This window comes from Myotis nattereri, assembly GCF_964212035.1.
Source record: "Myotis nattereri genome assembly, chromosome: 1".
NCBI lineage: Eukaryota > Metazoa > Chordata > Mammalia > Chiroptera > Vespertilionidae > Myotis > Myotis nattereri.
Genome location: NC_138075.1, coordinates 118,829,763 through 118,854,137, shown reverse-complemented (window position 1 = coordinate 118,854,137; position 24,375 = coordinate 118,829,763). Strand labels below are relative to the sequence as shown.

At 35.5% G+C, this 24,375-nt stretch overlaps 1 protein-coding gene across 1 annotated transcript in view; it reads right to left on the bottom strand.

Annotated features, from left to right (window-relative positions):
- MDGA2 (MAM domain containing glycosylphosphatidylinositol anchor 2) overlaps positions 1-24,375 on the bottom strand; it is a 944,924-nt gene that overhangs the window by 244,695 nt on the left and 675,854 nt on the right. The window contains exon 7 of the mRNA XM_081087224.1: positions 3,375-3,704. Coding sequence (XP_080943350.1) covers positions 3,375-3,704 — 330 coding nt within the window. The remainder of the gene's footprint in view (positions 1-3,374; positions 3,705-24,375) is intronic.

Genomic DNA, 24,375 nt, shown 5'->3' with positions numbered 1-24,375 from the left:
CAGTAACAATTAAGATTCAATGCAAGATTTTGAATGGAAAACAGTTGATAATTTTTTTTAATATTTAAAACATCACCCAAGAGTAGCTTACATTTACCATAAAGAAAATGTTTAACACATAAGAAAACCTCTGAAGATTTTATCAATTCTAAATTCCCTAAAATAATAATAGTAAAACCAAAACATCTGAGATTTAAGAAGCCCCCACATATTTACTTATGTCTTAACAGTAGTACACATTCTTCTCTTTGACTTCACTCACCAATTTATGGTAATTTCTTCTGAATCCTATATGGTTCATAGAATTGATATCATCCAAGATTTTCTCCATATGCTATATAGCTTGTTCATGCAAGCTCTATCTCCAGGAACATCTCTATATGTTATATTAAAGTACTACTTTAAGTGTCGTCTTCTATTATGTGGGTATAAAAATAATTTTTATTGATATCAATTAAATCAATCAATCTCAGATGTACAGATTTTTATACTATACTGTGGTATTCCACTGTACTGTAAGCAAAATGGAACACCAAAGCCAGTTTCAGCATGAAGACAGAATATGTCACCACCTTCAATGACTCATCCTTTAGGTTAAACATCAACTTTTTCAGGACTCCTCTATCAAGCTACAATCCCATGTGCCGGCCAGTCCCATGAGCATGTCACTGTGCAGTCACTCTAGAAGGGCCCTGTGCTTGCTTTAATGCTCTCATGTTGCCATCACGAAATTCTTAGCAAGTTCTGAACAAGGGAGCCAATTTTTATTTTACTGGGCACCACAAATAAGGGAGCCACACCTACTGATGAGAGTGAGACTACATGAAACCATAATATTAATTGGTCAAGTGAATAATTTCTTAAAATCAGTAGGAAATTTCAGCAAGAGCATGAAAAGAGATATCAAATGCCTCTCTTGCTGGGGTAAGAGGAGGAGGAAAGAAAATATAAAAGGAAAGTTATATTTACAGATTAGCTCAACTCTTCAGTTAATAATTATTTACTGAGTATCTACTAAATACCATGCATTGTACCAGATGCTGAGATTACAGTGAACAATGCTGTTAAGTCCCTACATTGATGGAGGACTTTACTCTAGAAAGGAGACAGATAATAACCAGGTCTGTCTGTGGTGGTGGGGGCAGCAAAGGACAGTGTGTTGGAGGGGGACTTAATATATCTACTTGATCTCTAGTATTCTAAACCTTTGGTAATCAGACCAAATGATAACAGTTAAGAAACTTTAACTATAACAAATAATTTTTTATTATTATCAAGAGGCAAATTTTGAGTATTTTCTGCTTTTATGATTATCTTTTGTCATTTTCCTTTTAGGATTTTTGAAAATTTCCTAAATCACTGCTGGTTATCTTCACCACTTTCTAATTTACAATATACAGTTTCAAATAGAAAATATTACATATATTTAGAAATGAATGTTAGGGCTCATTTTTGTGAATAACTATATAATGCTCCTTTCTTTTCTCTATCCTGTGCTCCCTCTTGTGTATACGTTTAACTGTATAAGAACTGTTTTCCACCTGACGAGTCTTGTTAAATAGGAGCTAGGTTTGTGTCACTGATTTTAAAAAAGCAATAAAACAAGACAAACAACCAACAACACAAAGCAATGCTTATAATTAAATGTACATAAATTCTGTAAAACTGACCCTTACAAACAAGGGCAATGATCTTGGATCTTACAAAATTATTTTTACTTAATGGAAAAATCATATGTGAGATATCACCTAGGCCCTAGGCCAGTGATGGCAAACCTTTTGAGCTCGGCGTGTCAGCATTTTGAAAAACCCTAACTTAACTCTGGTGCCGTGTCACATATAGAAATTTTTTGATATTTGCAACCATAGTAAAACAAAGACTTATATTTTTAATATTTATTTTATATATTTAAATGCCATTTAACAAAGAAAAATCAACCAAAAAGATGAGTTCGAGTGTCATCTCTGACATGCTTGTCATAGGTTCGCCATCACTGCCCTAGGGCAATGATGTAGGCAAGTAATGGCTCTTTGCTGATTTAATGACTACATACAAATAATGACTGACTGAATGTATCAACAGCTTTCCATTAGATATCCTAAATTGAGTCCATCCCCTAGTGCTAGCACCAACTTTGAAAGATTAAAAAAAATAGTTATTGTTGTTATTGTTTATATAGAAAAGGACACTTTCCCTCCCCCCCCCCCAATTTTTCCCATCACTCTGACTACCATTTATATTAATTGAGGCTGATAAAAATCAAATATCCCTTAGAAATAATGCAGAGTGGTGAAAAGTAAGAACATTTGGTCAGTCTAAAGTTGGATGTATATTCCTCAAGGAGTAAAATCAATCCAGTATAAACTGCAATTTGGAACCATGAGAAAAACAAAACAAAACAAAAAACCCACACAGGTCAATCTGATCCCATACAAGAGTCAAAAAGCTTCCTGACTAGAAAAGAAGACTATTTAAATTTCCTCAGGGCAGAGTATGTCTGCTAACTACAGTTGTGTTCTCTTTACCACACATATCATTCACCCTAAGATCATATAAAAATCTTACAATTCAATCTGGTAACAGGTTGGCAAAACAAGCAAAGCTACTTTGGAATTCTCCACATACATACTGACTGCAGTTCATGGAATCACAAGGCTTTCAAACGTCCAGAGAGTTAAGTTACTGTGTCCTCCTATACAAAAGCCATTTAATTTTCCTCCTGTGCAGATGTGCATTTAATTGAGAGAAATTTGATAACATGTTTTCATTTTTAACCCCCAAAAGAAGGACTTGCATTCCAGAATAATTTTATATTTAATCATTCTCACTGTGAAGAGATTCTATCATAAGGTTCTTTGGAAAGTCACATCTGATACAACTTTAACATCTTTATCTTTGGTATTTGTTGGTGGAAAATACATTTGTTACATATATTGTATTTGAATACTCAAATTCCTCTCAGTATTTTCTTCCTAGGACCCAATAGTTTCCATTAGTTTAAAATTTATAAAAAAATGCCTTAACTCTAGACATTTCTTGTTTAAATTTATTAATGTGCTTTTAGAGTGCAATAAAGGTTTCTCATTAATGAAATAAAAATAAAATGAAACAAACAAATGGCTACTATTTAACCTAGAAGCCTACATCTATCAAAGCCAGTGCTATTAATTTTATTTGCATTATGTCTATAAAATTTCATGTAAATCTAACATGAAATTAACATGATATTTATTGGTAATTCAGAAGGTTAGAATTTGTTTTTAGGAAGCTTTAAAAAATAAGATAGTTCATAGGCTGACTGAAGCTATTTCATCTGCTAAAGGTAAGGAAATTATTCTCAACATGAACATCTTTGGTATCATAAATATGCTTACCTGTGCTGCTGGATATGTTAACGTCGATACTGATATCAGCTATTCCTCCTCCCTTCAGAGATGCTACACATGTGTATGTCCCAAAATCCGTGAATTTCAAATCAATGATGTCCAAGTTTGTTGTTCCTGGAGACACATCTGGATCAGTCTGTGTAATAACCATCCGTTCAGAGCTTCTTAGTGGACGGCCATTTTTAAACCAACTAAATGTTAACTCCTCAGAAGGAACAGCTTCTACTTGGCAAGATATTTTCACCTCACGCCCAATCTGGATGTTGTCATCTTTGTGATAAGGATCTGGTGTGATCCAAAACCGTCCCTTTTTTAATGCTAAAACATAAAAATTCCATAAATAGTGTTACTTTCACAATGCTAGGGATTTCATTCACTCTAGCTAATTATCTCTGGGCTGAAATAAAGTAAATAAATAAATAATATATATATATGTGTGTGATTATTTCCAATTAATGTACATATCAATAAAACTTATATAATCTAGAAGTAATCTAAAGACCTAAGTCACTTAGAGACTTTAAACCATTCAATCATTCAATCTGGTAACAGGCTGGCAAAACAAGCAAAGCTACTTTGGAATTCTTCACATACAGACTGATTTCAGTTCTTGGAATCACAAGGCTCTCAAACATCAATTGGATAATATTTCCCAGTGATGTGAAAATGCTTTAAATCTATACATGATACATAAACACCGTTGCTATTGAACTTTGAACAATGTAATCTGTTTAGATAAAGTCATGATGAATTAGAGTTTAAAATAATATTTAATAAGCTAATTCACTACTTATCTCATCCCTCAATTATGAAACTTTGTAAACAACTCAAATATTGCACAAATGTCACATTAAAGAAAATTTTCTAAAGTTGAGTCTACATGCTGACCAAAACTAGATTTGTAAGAATTAAGTCAGTTCACAACATGAAGCATTTTCATATATTGAAATAACCTGAGTTAAAAAGGAATTTTTTTTCAAAACATCGCTGTCACTGCTCTCTTCCACCTTATATAGATGTTTTCTTGTTGCAACTGTTTGCTGAGTCTCTTGTGCATGTGACCAAAAGAACCTTGGCAGGGGGCTTGGAAGGCCCGCTGTGTTTGTATCCCTACAGCAGTGCTTTCTGGGGCAACTTCAGTGCTGTTCTCGCAGCCTGGGTCAGTAGTGATGACTACCAAGGGCTTCTGGAGGAGATCTATTGGTTTCCTGAGGGCTCCAGTTCTGAACTTTGAGTTACACTAGGGACACAATAGGGAATACAGTTTGCTCTTTTTTATGGCAGTGGTTCTCTTCTGCACACACTTTTCTCTTTTCAAATATCCTACCCATTTCCCTCTCTCTTAACATCATCATCTATATATGATGATATGAAGCACATGCAGTGAAACATGATTATCAGAATAATAATTTTTTATTTACTTTAACCAATAAACCTAACTATATAATGACAATGGTAAAAATGATGTGAATTTAGAGAACCTGTGGCTTTGGCTCAGTGGAAAGAGCATCGCCCTGTGAACTGAAGTATCCTGGGTTTGATTCCTGTCAAGGGCATGTACCTTGGTTGCAGGTCTATCCCCAGCCCTGGTCAGGATGTGTGTGAAGGCGACCAATCGATGTGTCTTTCTCACATAGATATTTCTCTCTATTTCCCTTCCACTCTCTAAAAATCAGTGAAAAAAAATCCTTAGGTGAGAATTAACAACAACAATGACAAAAAAGAGAACCTGCAAATAATGGAGGCCTTCTAATTGTATTTTGGGATATCGTTCCTGAATTTAACTAGATTTTTCTCAGTTGGTCTAATAAAGGCCTGGAAACACCATGGAAATATATAAAACCATGAAAGAATACACTGAAGATTAATACACTTTTTAAATCTTAGAAATATTTGCTTTTAACATTATTTACTCTAGAGTCCCAAATATTTTATCTGCTTTCTTGTTTACATCTTAATGAGAAATAAACAAACATCAAAAACAATCTTCCTTCCTTCCTTCCTTCCTTCCTTCCTTCCTTCCTTCCTTCCTTCCTTCCTTCCTTCCTTTCTTTCTTTCTTTCTTTCTTTCTTTCTTTCTTTCTTTCTTTTTCTTTCTTTTCTTTCCTTTCTGTCTTGCTTGTTTGCTTGCTTTCTTTTTGTTCAAAAGATATTTATAGAGTTCCTGTTTAAGAATAGACATTAGGCAAGACACTTACAACATGCGATAAAGAAAATAAACATAACCCTGTCCCTCACATATTGCAAATTATGTACTCACAGATTATAGTCCAATTTATCTGCCTAACATTTATGACACTTATGTCAAGAAAAACTACACACTGCATGATGTGAAATGTTTTATAAGTGTGAATAAGTTTGAATCTCAGAGAGGCATCCACCAAAATATTCTTTACAAAATGAACAAAGCTTCAGTCTTAATGAAAACACCAAAAGACAAATATTTAAATCATATTGTCATATTGTTTGTTTCCACAATAAAATACAATTTATGAAGCTTAGTTGTTCCTAATCATGTCTTTATTAGTAAATGGCTCTAGGATAAAATTAGGAGAAATTATTGCATTATATTATCTACAGTCATATATTTATATTTTAATAGGCACTAAAATATGATTTTTAGTAGAAAGGGAAATGTGCTAAAATATCTATATCTGGCTACTATATTTGGTGTATAATATTGTGCATATATAATTCAAATGTAATTGAAGTTCTATAGCACATAGAATATTCTTTTTTAAAAAATGATTTTAGGGAGAAGGGTGAGAAAGAGAGAGAAACAGAAATGTGAGAGAAACATCAATCAGTTGCCTCCCACATGTGTCAGGGCAGTAGGAATTCAACCTGAAACCTGGACATGTGCCCTGACCAGGAATCAAAACCCATCACCTTTTGGTGTAGGGGAGACACTCCAACCAATGGAACCATCCAGCCAGGCAGATTATCTTTCTTCTTTTAAAAAGAGATCTAAAAGCAGTATTTCAAGGAGCATTTACTTTGGTTAGCATTATAACATTTAAATGAAGAGTTTCCTTTGATAAAAAACTTTTCTATCCTGTTTCTATAGAGAAGTGATAGACCTAAATAAAAATTTTAAACAAGCAATTCATTATTTTTAAAGTTAAAAAAAATCTATGCTAATTTAACAATTGCTTCATTTGCCAGCATATTTAGAATAAATTTAATTCAAAGTTATGTGTCAGCTGCCATGTAACTACACAATAAAAAACTCTGAACTTTTCATTGTTGACTAATATTGATTAACTAGGCAGTTATGTTTTCTAGCCCTATTTTAGGCATAGAGACATATTAAGGTGATACTGACATTGAGAAACCTGGAAACTCATCACACAAATTAGGTTTAAACTATTAAACAATTCAAAGCATAAAATTAATAAAAAACATAAAATTAATATCAACATTTTGTATTATGGACTGTCTTATTCATAAAAATAACTGAAAATTCAAAGTAAAAATATTAAAATTACAAATCTAATAATCAATCAATGAATAAAATTAAGTATGATTTAATTATATTTTTATAGAAAGCAATATAATCAAGTGAGCTTTAAAGAATGAACTCATCTGTTGATCTCAGAGTCAGATAATTTTATAATTCGGCCAAAGGCAATCATATTAGTCTTTCAAATGACAGATTCTAAAGGGGAAGAGGGACAAATGAGTCCTGCAAGTGATCAAGGAAGCTCAGAATAAGCAGCACGGGTCCTTTGGCTGGATAACCATCTTGTGCAGCTTGTTTTGTGCTATCCCATAATAAGCTATCCAGTTTTGTATACAGAATAGTAACATTCTAAGGGAGGGGGGCATGTGCTGCTTGTGTGTGTGTGTACCTATCCATAGTAACAGAGGACAGTTAAAATTATTTTCTAATTTACTTTGCCTGTTCAGAAAACTAAGAGCATAACTCTGTAAACTAGGCACAGATACATTAAGAACTTGAAACCTAATACTAGTTTTTCATTTCCATGTGATCCAATATGGGCAATCTATTTTTTTGGGTCAAGTGCGCCAATTATAAAAATAGGGGGTTATAGTATTAGGCTCCCTCTGTGACCATTGTGAGAAATAGCTTATTAGCAGTAGTGTAGAGCTTTGAAAATATAAAGTGTTTAATATAGTTAATCAACTGGGAAGCAGGTTCCTTCATTTATAATTAAACATTCTCTTTTTCAGTGAACAATTTATAGTAGTTCATGCAATGTTAATTTAAAGCCATTTCCTACTACCAGTTAAGATTTCAAATGCTTAAAATCAAGCTGCGATTAATCCCAGAGTATAACAGAAGTACAATAGTACATAACAAGACTACAGAATTAAAGAAATTCTATGGAAAAGAGAGGAGAAATCCCTTTCCCCAAATGCAATTTCTTAGTTTGAATATTGAAAATCCCCTAACACCAGCCTGAGAGAACATTAGATTTAGCTTAATGTGTCATAAATTGTGATAGATGGACCTCACAAAGGTACTTGTTTAGTCTGGCAAAGTATGTAAAGAATTGGCATCACACTGAGCCTCTGTTCTGGATAATCAATTTAGAAAACATTGCAATATAACCTATAGCCCAATTTTTTTTAATAATGGGAAACTGAATGCAAATTGGCCCACATTCACTTTAGACAGGTTACTCTTGAGGACACTGTAAATTGCACTTACTGAAGTTCCTCTACTTTGAGATTCGCAAAGGTGCTGTGTGAGGAGAATGAAACCTGTGTATAAAAGGAAGGCCACTGCAAAGATCCAGGTAGGGTTTACTGCTGAACTTAACCTAGAGATAAAAGTGGATTTTTGCCTGTAAATGTCTACAACTTGGATAAAAAATTTCTTTATTTAAAATGAGATTACTTCTTCAGTTTATGCTTGAAGGAGAGACGATTAGCTCTGGAGAAGCCTAGGCTTATGGCTTCTAGGAATACAAACTCAATGCAGATAAAGGCAAAAAAGAGACTGTGAGATTGTATGTTGCCTGTAGCTATAGACTTAAGAGTATAAAATTCACTGATTGTCAGATGCTCCCTACAACACATAGTAGTTTCATAATAAAATAAAATGTGTAGATAGAACAAAAAAGACATTAACATTTTCTAAATTTTAATGAGAAATCCTCTCTTTGGAGATCAGGTATATCAGGTGTCAGCTTTTGAACCTCTGCCAAGAATCTATTTTAGAAAGAAGATGAGACCCAGAGTGAATGCTGACCGCCATTCCAAGTCGATAAATTAGTTAAAAATATTCAAATATGCCACTTCTTACAATCTCAGTAAGATTCTTGTTGACATGAAAACTGTCAAAATGTTGCTGAAAGATTATGTATATGTTAGCTCAATCAGATAAATAAAAATTGATTTTCTATTCATTAGTTCTCTGTTAATGACAATAAAAATATTAGAGTGGAAGTATTTTCCAGTCCAATTGTATGTCAATTGAATAAACATTTGGAAATACATTGTTTCAGTAAAGCAACTTAAGAGATAGTAAAGGATAGTATATATAAATGGTCCAGGTATAATAAGATGCCTGTCTTTCTTCTCAGAGAGATTGTGGACCCCTGGGGAGGGAGGCCATGCCTCACTCTTCTTTATAATCCCAACTCCTGAACCCAGTACCTTGTTATAGTTGATATTCAATAGTTTTGGTTGAGTTTAATAGAATTTGACATTTCAAAGCATTAACTCTATGGATTCCTGTTGATACCATTCAATCTGATATGTCCTCCTTTTTTGTTTGGTTTGGCCATCTTATGTTCTGAGATCCATGATAGAAAATAGGATAGCAAGAAAAGGAGCTTTGATATACTCTCGGATTCATGGGCTTTGTTGTGTGGGAGCAGAATGATACTTGCTGAACAAAGTATTAATATGAGGATATATGTGAAAAAGAGGATTCTGTAAAGACAAAAATAAAATAAAAACAACTCAGCTGTTAAATGTCTTAGTCATATGATTTGCCAGGGACATCAGCTCTCAAACGTGTCCTGTAACTGTTACTCAGTCCTGCTTTGTAAAGGAGACTGCATTTCATGCACAAGGAAGAAAACATATCTAAGCATAGCTATCTAAAACAGTATTTGCCAAAACCTGTTTCAGAAAAGGGTTATGAGTATCATGTTTAAAGAAAGTTGGGGATTTACTAAATGAGTGAAAATTTGCTTTTCTGCAGAACTTTTCAGAGTTTTGAAAATGCTAACATGCACACTGCAATACTCTTACAGAGACTGATAGTATCTACAAAAACCCTTTACTTGTAGGACATATTTCAGTACTACAATCCTACAGAATAAAGTAAGAGAATGTATCAGTTGATGAGAATCATTGAAAAGACTCTAATATTGAATTTCATTTTTGATATTTCAGACATTTCCATAGGAGCACTACAAAATAATTGACAAAATACAACTCTTCGATGACAATAAAATTTTTTGATTCAAAACTACTGAACAGGGGAATATTTTGATATTTAAGTTAAAATGCACCTAAGAACACACTGAATGTATAAAACATTTCAGAGTCATTTAATACACCTTTCTACACTAAGGAGAGTGTGTCTGTTTCCTTTCCCAGACAAGCAGCATTTTGTAAAGTTTAATTTATCACTTTGAAATACACATTTTAAAATATGCAAATAACATAGAAAAGAAATACACTGTAATTTGCAATTATTGATAGAGGCTGTTAGTTGCTTGAAGAAATAAAACAGCTCTTAAAGTGTTTTTATGAGAAGTATTAAAGCTTCAGGATGGATAGGAGTAGTGGTCTCTTTTTTTCCTTATATACTATTAGCTATCTTACACTCACTTCCTTTATCTAACAACTCCAATTGCCAATCTATAGTCTGAATGAAAGTTTGTTAAAAATTCAAGAGCAACAACAAAAACATCATTACACCCATTTCCTAAAACTAATGTAAAATGGTGCCCCTGATAATCTGAATGCAGAACTAGATGCTTAAAAGAAGTTGTGAAGTATCTGTGCCGAGCCAGCACGGCCAAGGGTTCAGTGATCCTGAGGGAGCCCAGTGAAGGATTAAAGAAAAGACAGACAAAGAGAATATTTGGGGCTCAGTGAATCTCCTGTGCCTGGTTGAGGCCACAGAGAAGAATCCAGCCAGCAAGCTGAGGCTTTATTTTATAATCAGAGAAAAACAAGGTAGTGGTCAACATAGTTACAATGTTCTTGTGAGTTTCATTTGTTTTGGCAGCACTTGCTGCACCTCCCACAGCCCTTTAGCTACCCAGGAAGGAACTAGGGAGGGCTATAAAGTTAAGCCTAATTAAGCTAAGAGGGCTCTGCCCTCTAAACTGGGACTTGTTTGTGGCTCTGCCACAGGTCAATTTGAGGCTTAACTCTAGAGCCGCTCCCTACAAGTATCAAGGCTTTATTTAGTTTGTGAATATACTCAAAGATAATTACAACAATTCAAATTGTCTAAGCAGGGTATGATTGAATTCCAATTGTCTTAAATGTCCCTGTTCAATAGAATAACCACAGATAAGTATTTTGGGTTGAAACTAAAATAAGAAAGGATCTTTTAGATGGGCACAAATTTTGCTTTTTATGTAAGCCCATCCTTGAAAAATGAGAAGAGTGGACTAAAATATCATTGTCATCATCATTATTATTTTGCCATTATTATCATTTCAGCCCTATCTTAAGTAAGGAGAAAATATTTTCTGTTCATGAATTATTAAAGAGTCTATATAATGTCATAAATAAAAATAAGCATTTTCATAATGTGGCTACTATGTAAATGGTATTTGACATAGCATAATATCTTAGCACCAATTATTTAAATAGGAGAATATTAATCAGTACTTTTACTGGTCATATGAAATTAAAATTAATAGGTATGTTAAGCTCATTTTTTTTTCTATCAAATTTAATAATACCATTCACTATGAGAAATGAGAATGAGTCCAGGGTAAATTATATTTCTTTATTAGTTTTTAAATACCTAGGAGTAGAAATAGCTATAACATGGCTTGCAGCTTAGACAGACCTGTGCTAAATATAGTTCTTTTGAAGTCTTTTTGAAAGTAGTACATCCTTAATATTTATGGCATTGATCGTGTAGCAGTGAAAATATTAGTAATGAGACTAACTGAAACGAAAAATCTTTTTTTGCTTTTCTTGTTTTCCTTATATTCTGTCTCAAAAGCTGTGGACTTTCTCCTTTCCAAAATTATTCTTCCATCTGTCAGCCTCTCTCACTATATACTGATGCTCTGCATTCTTTTGAAATTTAAATATTTTCTCTTTTAAATAATATTTACTTTCAGAGTAGAAAATTGTTTAAGTTGCATCTAAACTTAGAACATTTTTCTTAACTCTAATAATCTTTCAAATTATTTGTAGCATATATTTATTTAAAAAAATATAGTGAAACACCAGTTGCCTCCCCTGTTGTATCATGAACTCATTTATTTGGACAGTTTACACACTGGTTTTTCACTGGTACTATTCTCACATCGAAGTTTCAAAGGTTAGCAATTACTTCTTAACCAATGAACACAATGGTATTTCCAGTTTTTCTCCATTTTTATATCACTTAAAATCTGCATTTCATATCACTTTATAGATTCTCTCCTTCTTGAAAATCTCTTTTATACTGATTCTTATAACTGGTAAAATATGAGATAATATTTAAGAAAATAAATAAATCAGTTACTTAGCTCATTTGCATTTCAGTTGTCATGACTTTTTCTAGTTCTCTAGTTCATTTGGATTCTGTCATTCAAAAAGTGCAAAGTCAGTATTTGTTGACAAGGAAATATTTTTATAAATTACTTTGCCATAATTGCAGACCATGGGGTTTTTCCTTAATCTGCCTTCCATTTTGCTGCCTATGTTTGGGAAAATGAGAGCTTTGTTTGTTTGTCTGTTTCTGTTTGTTTATTTCTTAAAACAAAAGCATTCTGACCAGATCCATGAACATTTAAATTTAAATAAATAACATTAATATATATATTACTAGTAGCCCGGTGCACAAAAATTTGTGCACTCGGGGGGTGGGGGCGGTCCCTCAGTTATTAAACATTTATTGGCACAACACTGACCACATTGGTGGTGGTGGTGGTCTTGTCAGAATGTGTTACATTATGCAGAGAAAATCTATTTAAACAGATTTGATGTAGATATTTTCAAAGATGGAAGAATTGTCCCTGTCAACTATTTTAGTTGATTCATATCTCCAGTAATTGTCATCATTGCAAAGTTTTCAGTCCCCATATGGATTGCTGAATATAATAGGTCATGCGCTGTCCCTGTCCTTTGTAGCCTTTGTTACCTTAAGGACTCTAGTTTTCCATTTATATGTTTAAGTACCAACCTCACCGGCTTAAAAATGTAAACTTTTAACACTGCTCCTTCTGTTCCGAATCCTTCCAATGAAAAGTGGAGTTGGGTTGCAGCACAGGAGAGAAATTCAGAAAGGGAATATTGAAGTAATGACTGCAGTAGGAGAAGAGGGAACCTATTTCCCTGGCCACAGGCGCTGGCACCCTGGACCACAGGCGCTGGCGCCCTGGACCACAGGGCTGGCAGATTCTCCGGGTGGCTGAAGCCTGGGACCTTGGGTGGGTGGCTTGTCTGTCTCCTGGGCTGCAGCCAGCTGCAAGCTCTGCCGCCTGGACCAAAGGTGGGTGGCTTCTTCTTCTGGCGGCTTCTTCTTCTTCTGTGCTTCCAGGGAGGGTAGTCGGTTATGTGTATATGTGTGTGCATGCAAACATAGGTGTGTACACGTGTGTATGTGGAAATCTGCTGGGCAAGTCAAAACCATAGAAAAGTTGCCCCCTATCTCTTGAATCTTCCAGAGATATCCCCCACTTTTTTATTCTATCACTACTGGAGAGTCAGTATTTGCAGCCAGCCAGCCAGTGACTCTCTCAGTGTCTATTTCTGACTTCTTCTTTCCCTCTCTGTCTTCCAACCCCTAATCATATTTCCACCTGGATGCATCATTTTTACTCCCAATATGCTGTATAGAGAAGGAGTCAGGATGCTGTCTTCCCATGAATAGTACTCAGTAACAAACCAATTGCATTTTAGTTAGGCAATGCCCCTACCCACCCTTCAAATCCCTTCCACCATGCATTTCTGTTTCCCTTTTTGTTTGTTGGATTTTTCTGCTGCTCCTTCTCCCCATCCCACCACCCTTGGATCATAATGTAAAATTCTTTTACCATGTCAAGAAATTATTAAAAATATAGGTACTTTGAAAAAAAAAAATACAGGTACTTCTCCGAACACCAGTTCGTAGGGTGGGAGGGGCAGGGAAGAGGTGGCTGCCAGAGGCTGCCTCTTCCCTGCCCCACCTGGCTTCTCCGATCACCGGCCTAGGGGCGGGAAAAGGCGGCCCCTTTGCCCTGCCACCTGGTTCTTGCCTGCCGCCTGGGTTTCCAATCACCATCAGTGGCAGGTGGCTTCTTCCACCCTTCCCCTTTCCTCTCCCAGCATTGCGCCTACGTATGCAAATTAACTGCCATCTTTGTTGGCGGTTAACCGCCATCTTTGTTGGCAGTTAATTTGCATATCACCCTGATTAGCCAATGGGAAGCGTAGCGAAGGTACAGTCAATTACCATGTTTGTCTATTATTAGACAGGATAATATATATATATATATATATATATATATATATATATATATCTCAATGTTAAAGAGCAAAGAAAATAGCCTATGTATATTTAATGATCACATAAAAATATCTGTATTCACTGAGAAATTATATAAATTATCCTAACTATCTTACCTTATGAGAAGCTGAAGAATCAATACCACTAAGACTAACTAAACATTCCCCTCAGCACGACTCAGTGTTAGACAGGTTTTTTCTATGCTTCTGACCTTCCTTTTCTGATAGTATTTACTTTTAGAAAACTTGCATTTATAATGCTGTCTCAGTCCCTTTGAGATGAAAATATTCTGAAGCCAGAATACTGTGATAAATGTCTTTCTGGAGAACCTGTGAGCCATCACTTTAGAAAGTAATAATTGAAGGAGATAGTGGACCCATCTCCCAGCCTCTATAAGAGAGAAAGAGCCTAACTTTGAAATGTGAAAAGATCACTTAGCAAGCACAGTTGTCTTCATCATATTGACTAACCTCCCCCACAAACATGTTCCAGTATGTTTTCATTACTTTACCCAGCATTTAAAAATCCTTCTGCCTCTTGATTCAGTGGAATTTCAGTTAATCTTCCTCCTTGATTGCAATGATCTTGAACCCTATTTCAAGTCTTGAATAGAGTCTTCCTTGCTGTTTTGTAATGTCTGGTGCAATTTTCCTTTCACACAGTTGCATTTTGTATTGTGCATTATTGAAATAAGCAAAAGTAGGATCAATCTAGGAAATCTGCTGCTACAGTTTCAAACACCAAAAGAAATAATGCTTATGATTACAGCACAGGACACACACATACCTAGACACACACACACACACACACACACACACACACACAATATTATGCTGCTTAAAGATGAAATGTCACATGAGTATTTGAGTTAAAAAGATTAATTTAAACCCTTTTTAAAACTATGCTTTCTCCAAAATGGTAAATCCTATTTAATATTTAATGCCTACTAGCTCTAGAGTTTCTGATAATAGACCACAGGACAAGGATCTGGATTTGTGGATTACCCAACAGATGACAGTACAGCTAAATGAGGTATGAAAAAGACTGACTCTAAAACTAAATTAAGTTAATGCATTATAAAAACAAATATAATATTTCCATTTATAAAAGTAAATCCCTACCTTACTCTAGAATACTTTAAAAGACATTTTAGAAGTACATATTATAGCTTTCCCACCTTTTTTTTAAGTGAGAAAATTGTGGCAGAAAAATCAAATGAGATAAGGTCAAATGATGCTGGTACAGAAATGTTTTCACATCCTGTACAATTGGTAGTCAGGCCATAAATTGACTCTGATTTTTACAGCAACACAGGCAAAAAGAGAACTAATTTCATATGTCATATGTGAGTTAAAAATACTCCAATCCTCAAACAAAACAAAATAAATATTCCTGGTTCAAAGATCTGAATGGAATTTATCTTCTGAACTTGCATAAATGAGACATACAATGAATAGCATTTTTAGCCACATCCTTATGGTGATCATAACAATGTAATTCACAAGACCAGTTGTTGATCTGTTCCTCAAAGTGAGTTAATTACAGCAATTTTATATAGGAACCAAAGGGGTATGATCCCAGTGCACAGGTATTCAGGCTCAATTCAAAGATAAATCCAAAGATAGTGTCTTGGTAAGTATTTAGCAGGAAAAAAAATGAGTGTATATTCTATGAGAATGACTCAGGAAGATCCTGTTGGTGGGGTGTGCAATGTGTTCAAGGTTGTGTGGAAATGTATACTCTAAGTGTTAACTGACACAAAAAAAGAATCAAGTACTCTTAGGAAGGAGAAAACCAAAGCAGAACACACACTATATAAAGAAGAAGAGAGAGAAATACCTGTGGACAGAGATAAGGTAGGAGGTCTACATTGTACCAACATTTGTGAAAACACTACTTTTGTATACCTTAAGAAAAAAAATGGTTCCACAATATATCTAATGCTAAATTAACTGATCGCATTACTTAGAGAGTTGTTGGATATGAGCCAATTCAGTGTTAGGACACATTTGAAGGAAACAATGACTTTTGCTTTGGAAGAGGGGATCTGAACTCCTTCGTAAAGGAAATGATTAGATGATAAGGTCAGTAATTGATATAGATCCAGAGACATGGAAGCACAGAACAGACTGAAGGATCTCAGAGGGAAGGAGTCAGGAGGGAGGCAAAGGAAGAGATTAACCAAAAAATTAACCATGGACACTGACAATAGTGCAGAGAAGGCCTCAGGCAGGGAGCAGGATTGTGAGGGCCAATGTAAGCAAAAAAGGGACATCTGTAGTACTTTCAACAACAAAGAGAAATTTACACAAAACAAAAATTTAAATGGAAAATATAACATTTATGGTTTAGAGCAGTAGTTTTCCAAGTGTGAATACTGGAGCAACAACAACAGCATAGCTTTGGAACATGTGAAAAGCGCAAGTTCTTGGTACCATTTCAAACTAAATCTACAATTCTTGGGGTAGGTCTTAGCCATCTTCTTTTTAACAAGTCCCTGAGGTGATTCTGATGTAGCCTTAAGTTCGAGAGCCACTGTCTCAAACTTGAGGCTACATGGCGAACCTTTCATCCTCTGGAAAAGAGGCAGAGGGAGCGAGGCTGACCATTAGCTCACCCAGAAGGACTGCTCAGTTCTTAAAGAACATGTGGAACAGTGTCCATGGGATATCTTTTTACTTTACAAGGCCCTCGGGAGATTTTTTTTTATCCTGATTATAACACTTGAAATATTATTAATAAACAGTTCATAAGTATCAATTATAAAATAGTATAAATTGACCTAACACAGCTTAACCTTAAATATAGACAGAGCCTGAAGGAAGTTCCACAAAACACTTATTTCTAGATTTATTCACAAAATAATAAAGATGTTAAGAACGGTCAACATTAAGTGCCTTAATGTAACCCTATTTACCTATGAAATTCTAACTCTCAAAGTATTAAAATATAACCAACCATCATTTAGGGAAAAATCTAAAAAAAAAGTTCATAATTTTGATTGAGAGAATCATAGCCCATCAACTTTCTTCTGAGTGCCAATGACTTCTTGGAGAGTCACTATAGATAACAATGAAGCATAAGTTTTCTGAAGTCAGATTGTCTGCATTGTAATATGATTTGACCATTTATTAGCTGTGTGACCTTGTGCAATTTAATCAGTCTCCCAAGTCTGCAAAATGAAGATGATAATAAAGTTGATCTATGAATCTCTGAGTATGCTGATGCCCACACAGTGCAAGCACGCAGTAAATGTCAGCTGTTTCCTATGCAATGTTTCCCTGAGCACTGACAGCATAGCCACCACTATGTGTTACCAAAGCTACCAGAATGAAAAGCCTAGTGGTGCAGAAAAGCATAGAGATAAATAATTGCAATAAAGAATTAAGTGTACTAGGTATTATGAAATAGAATACTTTAAAAACAATAAAACAAACAGTAAAAACCAAAAAATCTAGGGGCAGGAAAAGCCTGAAAACAAGGGAAAAAAGGAAAGACAGAAGGTTGGAGATGGGAAAGGTCACTCCAGAGAGTGGTAGCATCAAAGGATGTGGAACATAGATTTTTACTGTATCAATAATAGGTCCTACTTCAGCTTTCACTAACTCTAGCAAATCCCTTCATGATTCCACACAATGTACTTCTCTGTGCTTTTAATCATTCATCTCTACTCTCCTCCTGTCTTTTTGTCAGGGCTAAACTCTTAAACTGTGTTCTTGATCTCAAATCAATATATATATATATTGATTTCAGAGAGGAAGAGAGAGGGAGAGAGAGATAGAAACATCAATGATGAGAGAGACTCATTGATGGGCTGCCTCTTGCACACCCCACACTGGGGATCGAGCCTGCAAACCTGGCATGTGCCCCGACTGGGAATTGAACCATGATCTCCTGATTCATAGGTTGCAACCACTGAGCAACATTGGCCAGAATAAGCATTTTTTATTCTCTGATCTTAGAGCATCATAAACATAGAGGTTCTTCATATTGCTCTTTTCCTTAGCATACTGTCTTCCAACTGATATCTGTTAATACACTTAGGTTGGTGATACGAAAGAACAAATAAGATGACAAACAAAATTCGTCATTCATTGGGAACATATCTGAAGCTATTTCCAAGTAGTTATCATATTAATTGTTGCCATTTAATCGTCACTCAAAACAAATGTAGTCAATTTTGTCAATTATATTTTCTTATTTCAATTAGTTGTTTAATAAATTAATTTTAAAACTAATTGGTTTATTGTTTTTTACAACCATAGATTTAAATACCAGAGTATCCCCAAGATAATGATGGAGTTTAGGATTGAAATTTCTATATCATTCTCTTTATATTAAACTAAACTGAATTATGATGGCCCTATTAAAATCATCAATGATAGAAAAATTATTATCAAATACTAATATAAAATACAAAAAATTACTTTGCAAGTGAAACTAAACAGGAAAACTGACTTTACTCAATATAATATTTGCCAAGCAAATAGATGGATCCTTCTTTCACAAGTGGACATCAATTAGGGATGTTGCCTGACAAATACCACAGGCCCTTTCTGAACTACTCAAGTCTTATAACATTTTGTTGTAGAATATTGATTTATTGTAAATAATCTGTCATTCTGAAACATAGTACAAGAAGGAAATAAAAACCATTAATACTCTGTAATGGTAATTCTTTAGATATTTTGAATTTTTTAAAAATCCTAAGTATGTAGCCATATAATATGTGTCACATGTAGGATTGTCCATCGATATGTAAAATTATTTATAATTTAAAATAAAAATTATTTCTCACGATACAGTTTACTTCCATTTTTCCTCATATATGTGGCCCCATATAACCGTGAAACTGCTCTCAGGTCACATGAAGATGTATACATGAGGGGCTTCTGGAAGTAGCATGCCATGTTTTATCAGAGTGGAATAGATTTCAACATATGTATATGTGCATGTGTGTGCATACATGTATATGTGCGTGTCTATAGAGTGTAAGTGTGTGCTTGGCAACTAGCTTTTATTATAAGTGCGTGTGTATAGTGTACTAGCAAGTACCCAATATTAACCTTTTAATTGCCACTTCAAAAGCATCCACCTTGAAAAATCACATTCCCATCTACACAGCTAGATAGAGTCAGGTTGCCATAGAGTACTTTTTGGAAAGCTCAGGTTAACCTTCTGACCCTTTGACTCACTGCTTTTCCCTTCCCCTGCCTTAATTCTCACTCTTATATTTTAAATTCATTGATAAAGAGTGGACCAATGAAACCCCAGACACCCCACCCTCAAGTCCAATAAAGGAAGAACCCCAGGTCCATCCTCATTCTTTCTCTCTCTTTATCCGTGACCTGGCTGTGGAATTGGAACAGGGTTGTGTATTTTCTTGAAAATTTGATTTGAAAATCATCATCAATTTACCAAATAGCTAGTGACTAGGTATCTTCTGATTATTACAAACTACTATTTTTTTCTTCACTAAATGGTTACAGACAGTCATGCATTTTTAGTCTTTGTCAGTTTCTTTTTGGTTTCTCCTACTTTGTTTATTACTATCGGCTCTTATTTCCAACAATCATTGTAGACTTCTTGCAACAACTTTATGCCTTTCCTAATTTGCTACTCTTTCTCTTTTATAAAGTATATACATGAACTTTATAAGATGCAGTTGTGGCCTCTATTTTTATGTTGTATTTTTCTTGTATTTTGATTTTCTTTTGTTTTATCTCAATTCTTAGTTGGGTCCTTTTGTATATGTGTGACGTTACTTTGCACATTCTATGCAACAGGGCTTAACATAAATCAGAGGCTGCTGCTCATTAATTTATACCTTGCCATATTCTAATAATTTAAGGAACTTTCAACATTTATTATTCATATATTGCATCTTGCAAAAAAAAGGCCAAAGAAACAATAGTAATATAAGTCATGAAAATAAGACAAAGACTGAAGTAAACAAAAAATACAATAAACACGTATATATGTATTTGATAAAAGCAAGTCAGAGATTACATATTAAATATTCTAGCCGCCAAATAATAAAAAAAAAAACATGGCCGGTGATAAAATTGACAGTATCTCAAGAGTATAAAAGAAGAACAGCCATTTCCCTGAACCTCAGAAAAAGGGTACAGTTTAGAGCAGTGGACAATGTCTTTGAATATTTTCTTACAACAAACAGGAAACAATTTTGGAAAGGCAATTTATTTATTTATTTATTGTTTATTGTTGGTAAGTGTATTTATTTGTGTTATAATTTTATTGAATTCCTTTGATCCTGCTTAGTTAAACTACATGCATAATGTCATTTTTAACGGAATTTATTGGGGTAACATTAATTTATTTTTAAAAGTTGCTCAGTAGAGGCTAAACTCATCAGGCCAACGGGAATTCAGCGACGAGACTTTAACATGTGAGCCATGAGGCAATACGGGCTGATATGCCAATTAGGGACAGGGCTTACAGCACCGAGGCCAGTGGTTCTCAACTGAAAGTCAGCCCCAGAAGCACAGTGACTGAGCCACGTCTCCAGTGGTTCCAAACAAGGCGCTTCCTGGTAGAGTTGGGGACCTGCCTTTTCAAGCTACACCAAAGATTCTGATTCATGCCTCAGGATGAGAACTGCACACCCGAAGGAATAGTTGAAAAACACATCATACACAAACTCCTCCATATGTATGATATTCTGAATTAAGATTCTGAAAGGCATTGAACAGCAAAAACTTCAAGATCATAATCCCTGAGAAGTAACCACAGGACAACTAATCTATATCTACAGTTAACTACAAAGCAATATGCTTCAGCAGTCAGCCAAGCAGACAGCCTCTCATAAAAGCTGTGGAGCTTTAATCTCCTTGCTGACACTAGCTTACCCTACATTAGCTAAGGGCATTGATGACGCAAGTACCTTAGGATGGCAACATATAAAAGAAGACATCCATATCAAATATTGAAAATATAAATCCAACTTACATGTTAGGATAGCACAGCCCACAACCTATGTATCTATTTATTCCCTCTCAAATTTTGAGGAAAATTGAGGTAAAACCTTAGATAACTTCATTCACATATTTTTCCCTGAGGGAATGAAAATAACATTTTAAAAGTAAGTGTTGGGGAAAAATAATGTTGACACCAGCATGGCAAATATGAGACATTTGCATTCTTACTTATTCATTTAACTATGGCTATTATCATATGTTCATGCTAACACTACTATCCAGCCTGGATAGCACCTCAAAATCATTTAGAAAATAGTTCTAAAGGCAGTCACTAATATTTGATCAGCATTTGGCACCCAAGAAGAGACCTTTCTGAACTTTAAGAGTTACTTTATCTTTTCTTAATTAAAAAAAACAAAACTTCTGTAATTTATAAATTGTTTGGGTCAATTTAACAGAACACAGTAGGATAATACATTATATTTAAAATGCATTAAAATGTATCATTAATAGATTAAGAGAAGCACAACCTACTAACAACTCCAAAGAACTAAGAAACACATTTAGGGAAAAGCAAGATGGTGGCATAGGTAAACACCAGAGTTTGCTGCCATCTTGGTGTTTACCTATGCTGCCTCAACCACTTCAAAAATACAACTAAAAGACGGAACGGACATCATCCAGAACCACAGGAAGGCTGGCTGAGTGGAAATTCTACAACTAGAAGGAAAGAGAAAAGCATACCGAGACTCAGAGGAGGCGCAGTGGGGAAGTAAAATACTAAGGTACAGAGGCGCACACAGAGCAGGCTGGTGGCTGACAGCGCGGTTGTTGTTTTCAATCCGGAGAGAGTCTCAGGCTCTGAGCTCCAGTTCCGGGCAAGTCTCTGGGGACCCAGACTCATATGGGAGAAGCGGGATTGTCTGGCATCGGTTGGAACTCGAGGGCAGCTTTCTCTTGGAGGCGCTTGCTGCGATTGCCGAGACACTGAGAAGCTGTGCCTCTGAGAGCAGCCATAACTGCTAGCCCCGCCCTGTTGATCCCGTGGGACCCACCCCGCCCAAGCCCTGCAGGGAGGCTTTTGCTGGATAGTTTCAGGCAGAGGTTAGACTGGGACCATCCAGTTTGCAGCTCCTCGGATCCATAAAGGACACACTCAGGGGGCAGACTCAGTGAGCACCAAAGCCCCATTGAAGCAAGTCTTGTCCCGGAGGGGTGTCTCCAGCACAGAAGTTCTCCCACTGCAGACACAGCTGATTCTCACAGCCAATTGGCCTGGAGGTCAATTCCTCTCAGTGATACCTACAACAATCAAGGCTTAACTACAACAAGACTGTGCACAAAGACTACAAGGGGGTGTACCAAGAGTGTCCTCCTCAGGTAATTGGGGAGGCTGAACCACTGGGCCCTAGAGGACACTTAGCACAGAAAACCACTTTACCAACACAGGGAAGCATAAAAAATGCAGAGACAAAGAAAAAGGACACAAATGACAGAAATGGAGGAAAGCAAACTACTGGATATAGAGTTCAAAACCACACTTTTAAGGTTTTTCAAGAATTTTCTAGAAACTGCCGATAAACTTAATGAGACCTACAAGAAATCTAATGAGACCCTCAAGGTTGTGATAAAGGACCAACTAGAAATTAAGCATACACGGACTAAAATAAAGAATATTATACAGAATCCCAACAGCAGACTAGAGGATCGCAAGAATCAAGTCAATGATTTGAAATATGAAGAAGAAGCAAAAAACACCCAACCAGAAAAGCAAAATGAAAAAAGAATCCAAAAATACGAAGATAGTGTAAGGAGCCTCTAGGACAGCTTCAAGTGTACCAACATCCGAATTATAGGGGTGCCAGAAGAAGAGAGAGAGCAAGATATTGAAAACCTATTTGAAGAAATAATGACAGAAAACTTCCCATACCTCGTGAAAGAAATAGACTTACAAGTCCAGGAAGCGCAGAGAACCCCAAACAAAAGGAATCCAAAGAGGACCACACCAAGACACATCATAATTAAAATGCCAAGAGCAAAAGACAAAGAGAGAATCTTAAAAGCAGCAAGAGGAAGAAACTCAGTTACCTACAAGGGAGTACCCATACGACTGTTAGCTGATTTCTCAACAGAAACTTTGCAGGCCAGAAGGGAGTGGCAAGAAATATTCAAAGCCATGAATGCCAAGAATCTACAACCAAGATTACTTTATCCAGGAAAGCTATCACTCAGAATAGAAGGTCAGATAAAGAGGTTCACAGATAAGAAAAAGCTAAAGGAGTTCATCACCACCAAACCAGTATTATATGAAATGCTGAGCCGAAACTGGTTTGGCTCAGTGGATAGAGCGTCGGCCTGCAGACTGAAAGGTCCCAGGTTCGATTTCGGTCAAGGGCATGTACCTGGGTTGTGGGCACATCCCCAGTGGGAGATGTGCAGGAGGCAGCTGATCGATGTTTCTCTCTCATCGATGTTTCTAACTCTCTATCTCTCTCCCTTCCTCTCTGTAAAAAATCAATGAAATATATTAAAAAAAAAAAAGAAAAAGTAATGCTGAAAGGTATCCTTTAAGAAGAGGAAGAAGAAGAAAAAGGTAAAGATACAAATTATGAACAACAAATACACATCTATCAACAAGTGAATCTGAAAATCAAGCGAATAATCTGATGAACAGAATGAACCGGTGATTAAAATAGAATCAGGGGCATAGAAAGGGAGTGGACTGACTATTCCTGGGGGGGCGGGGGAAGGGTGAGCGGGATGCAGGAAGAGACTGGACAAAAATCGTGCACCTATGGATGAGGGCAGTGGGTGAGGAGTGAGGGAGGAGGGTGGGGTGGGAACTGGGTGGAGGGGTGTTATGGGGGGGAAAAAAGAGGAACAACTGTAATAATCTGAACAATAAAGATTTAATTAATAAAAAAAAAGAGAAAGAAACACATTTAGGTCTGACCTTGATTCCTATTTGCTAAATTGAGAAGAATTCAAGCATTAATGAAATTACACTACTTCTGCCTTTTAGATAACAGAGTAGGTCAGCACAGAAATATCTTTATATAAAGTATACCATCATCTGAACTTTATTTGAGAAGGTGGCACCAAATAATATTAAAATGCAAACAAATCAAATATGAAAAATGGATAATTTCTGATAGCACTATTTTTATGTTGGTAATAGAGTTTGGCCAGCCAAATGATCTGTCCCTTTGCACTCAGTTTTACTGCAGGAAACATTCACTGAATTTAAATTTCAGTAAGAATGCTGAGAAGTAGTTTCAGGTTATGCTAACCTAAAATGAATGCTGTCAAATATACTGTTACTTGGGTCAGCTGTTGTTTCACTCTAAATTGTATTTGCAGTTTACCTAGAATTCAATAAATTAGAATTACGAAACCTGGTCTT